Source organism: Egretta garzetta, unplaced genomic scaffold, assembly GCF_000687185.1.
Source record: "Egretta garzetta isolate BGI_Z169 unplaced genomic scaffold, ASM68718v1 scaffold287, whole genome shotgun sequence".
In the NCBI taxonomy this organism is placed as follows: Eukaryota; Metazoa; Chordata; class Aves; order Pelecaniformes; family Ardeidae; genus Egretta; species Egretta garzetta.
This window is the reverse complement of record NW_009260435.1, coordinates 775,007-777,150: the sequence shown is the minus strand read 5'-3', so window position 1 is coordinate 777,150 and position 2,144 is coordinate 775,007. Positions and strand designations below refer to the sequence as shown.

Below are 2,144 nucleotides of genomic sequence, written 5' to 3'. Positions count from 1 at the left end.
GCCCCGCTGCCCCCCACTACCACCCCCGGTGCCCTCCCCGGCACCCGCCCGGCCATGCGTGGGGCTTCTGGTGCGACCCCGGCCAGGCTTGCCCCCCCGGGGCCTTTCCCACCCTTGGCTTTCGCCTCAGGGCTGGGATCATCGAGGGTGTGAGGCCACCCCCGGCCCCAGCCGCCGCTCCCCTGGGCCTTGAGCTGGTTAGGAACCCCGCCTGGCTCCCGCTCCTCACCAAAAGGGGAGGTAAAAACCACCTCTTGCAGAGGGTTCTGCAGCCAGGGCTGGTATTAACACCAACAGCAGGTGCTGGCGCGGCCCAGCCACCTTCCTTTCTGAACCGTGGCTTGTTTTCTTTGGAAGCCCATCCATCAGCGTGTCAGTCTGGCAGCTGCGGGATGGATTGACTCTGCCGTTTGAGCGCAGCATCGGCTCCCTGATGTCAAACGAGAGAACCCAAAGGTCAAAGAGCCGGGTTTCCTGGTGCCTCCTCCGGAAAAACTACGAGTGCCATAGCCCAGCTGGGCTTGGTACACCTCCCGGTGGCTCCCTAACAGTACAGGCACTGCTTAAAGGAAGAACAGCAGTGTGGAATAGCGGCGTTACAAAAATTGAGGTTAAAAGAGTAAAATGAACCAGTATGGAAGAACGTGTAGATATTTTATACGTGTACTGCTTATCTTTAGAGTCGCTGTTTCCAACTAGGAAGGAGATGTATATTGTCCTCCATCCAGCTGCATAAGGAGTGAAAAGTTGAGGGAAAAAAAAAAAAAGATAAAAGACAGGAAAGTCCCTCCTAGCAGGAGGAAAACAGCAGCATCATAGAGCTCCTCATAACGCTGAGCCCCTTAAAGCCTTGCCATCCTAATTTAAAGACCTCTTTAAATCAATAAAGCGCATACAGGGAACATCCCCCACCCAAAACCCAGTAATTCAGCAGAAACGGAGCAGAGGATAAGTCTGTAAATACCTGTTATCAATCCCCAATCTTGCTGGGTTTCACTGGCTGCCTTGTGAGCATCAGCTGCTGTCGAATGCTGGGAGATAGGGGAACACAGCTGCAGCCAGAGCCTTATCAGGGATCTTGGGGCTCTTGGAAAAACATGTCAGCAGCTGAGCCGGCATCAAGGGTCACCACCTGGGAGCCTCACCCGTGGGCTTGGTCCAGCTCTGCCCAGGTTAGTGATCCCCTTGGCTTAATTAGAATTAATTACATAAACAGCTGATTGCAGGATACAGATCCTTTCCCTGCACTGGTACCCGGGCTCTCCCCTGTTGGGATAGGAATCTCTGGAGTTGACTCTGCCTTAACCAGCAATGCCCAGCTGACTTCCCCAGTAAAGAGAAGTCAAACCATGGGTTTCCTCCACGTGGTGTTTCTAAAAGGCCATGCTGATTTGATTCAAACACCCAAATCTTCCCTTTTTTCAGGGCGCTTCCACTTTTATTAGCAGATTTAAGGACCAGGTGAGGTCTGGCACAGGCACTCCTGGCGTTTGGGGGGGGGACAGAGGGGCAGCCCGCTGTGCTTCGAGGGACGCAGCAATTTATGGCACCGGCACCTTAGCTTTCCTCCCCCGTGCTTTCAACCCTGCCGCTGCAGATCCCCGAGGGGCGCTTCCAGACGGGGCCACCAGGTCCCGCCGGCTTCCCACCACCCCTCGGAGAGGGTCACGGTTCAGAAAAATACCGGCCTGGCTGACAGGGAGCCAGGAGAGCCGGGGAGAAAGCCGGGCTGGGGGGTTCTGTGCCCGGAAAGGCGCAGGTGCGCGCGGTTTTACACCCTCTTTACGGGTGGGGCCGTTAAACCTCACCCTCATCTTCCTCGCCCCCCGGCTTCATCCCCGTCCCTGCCCCGGGTGTCCCCGCCCTCGGGGGCGGAAAAAATACCGGCCTGGCTGACAGGGAGCCAGGAGAGCCGGGGAGAAAGCCGGGCTGGGGGGTTCTGTGCCCGGAAAGGCGCAGGTGCGCGCGGTTTTACACCCTCTTTACGGGTGGGGCCGTTAAACCTCACCCTCATCTTCCTCGCCCCCCGGCTTCATCCCCGTCCCTGCCCCGGGTGTCCCCGCCCTCGGGGGCGGAGCCTATGTGATGGAGGCGGGGCTTGGCTGAGGGGTGGGGCGAGGAGACGGCGCATGCGGGGCTGCCGG

The 2,144-nt window shown here is 58.0% G+C and overlaps 1 protein-coding gene across 1 annotated transcript in view; it reads left to right on the top strand.

Moving 5' to 3' along the window:
- The first annotated feature begins 974 nt into the window (after nucleotides 1-974).
- The window catches only part of PATL2 (PAT1 homolog 2), a 7,950-nt gene continuing 6,780 nt past the window's right edge, over nucleotides 975-2,144 (top strand). The window contains exon 1 of the mRNA XM_035899362.1: nucleotides 975-1,172. Coding sequence (XP_035755255.1) covers nucleotides 1,029-1,172 — 144 coding nt within the window. The 5' untranslated portion in view covers nucleotides 975-1,028. The remainder of the gene's footprint in view (nucleotides 1,173-2,144) is intronic.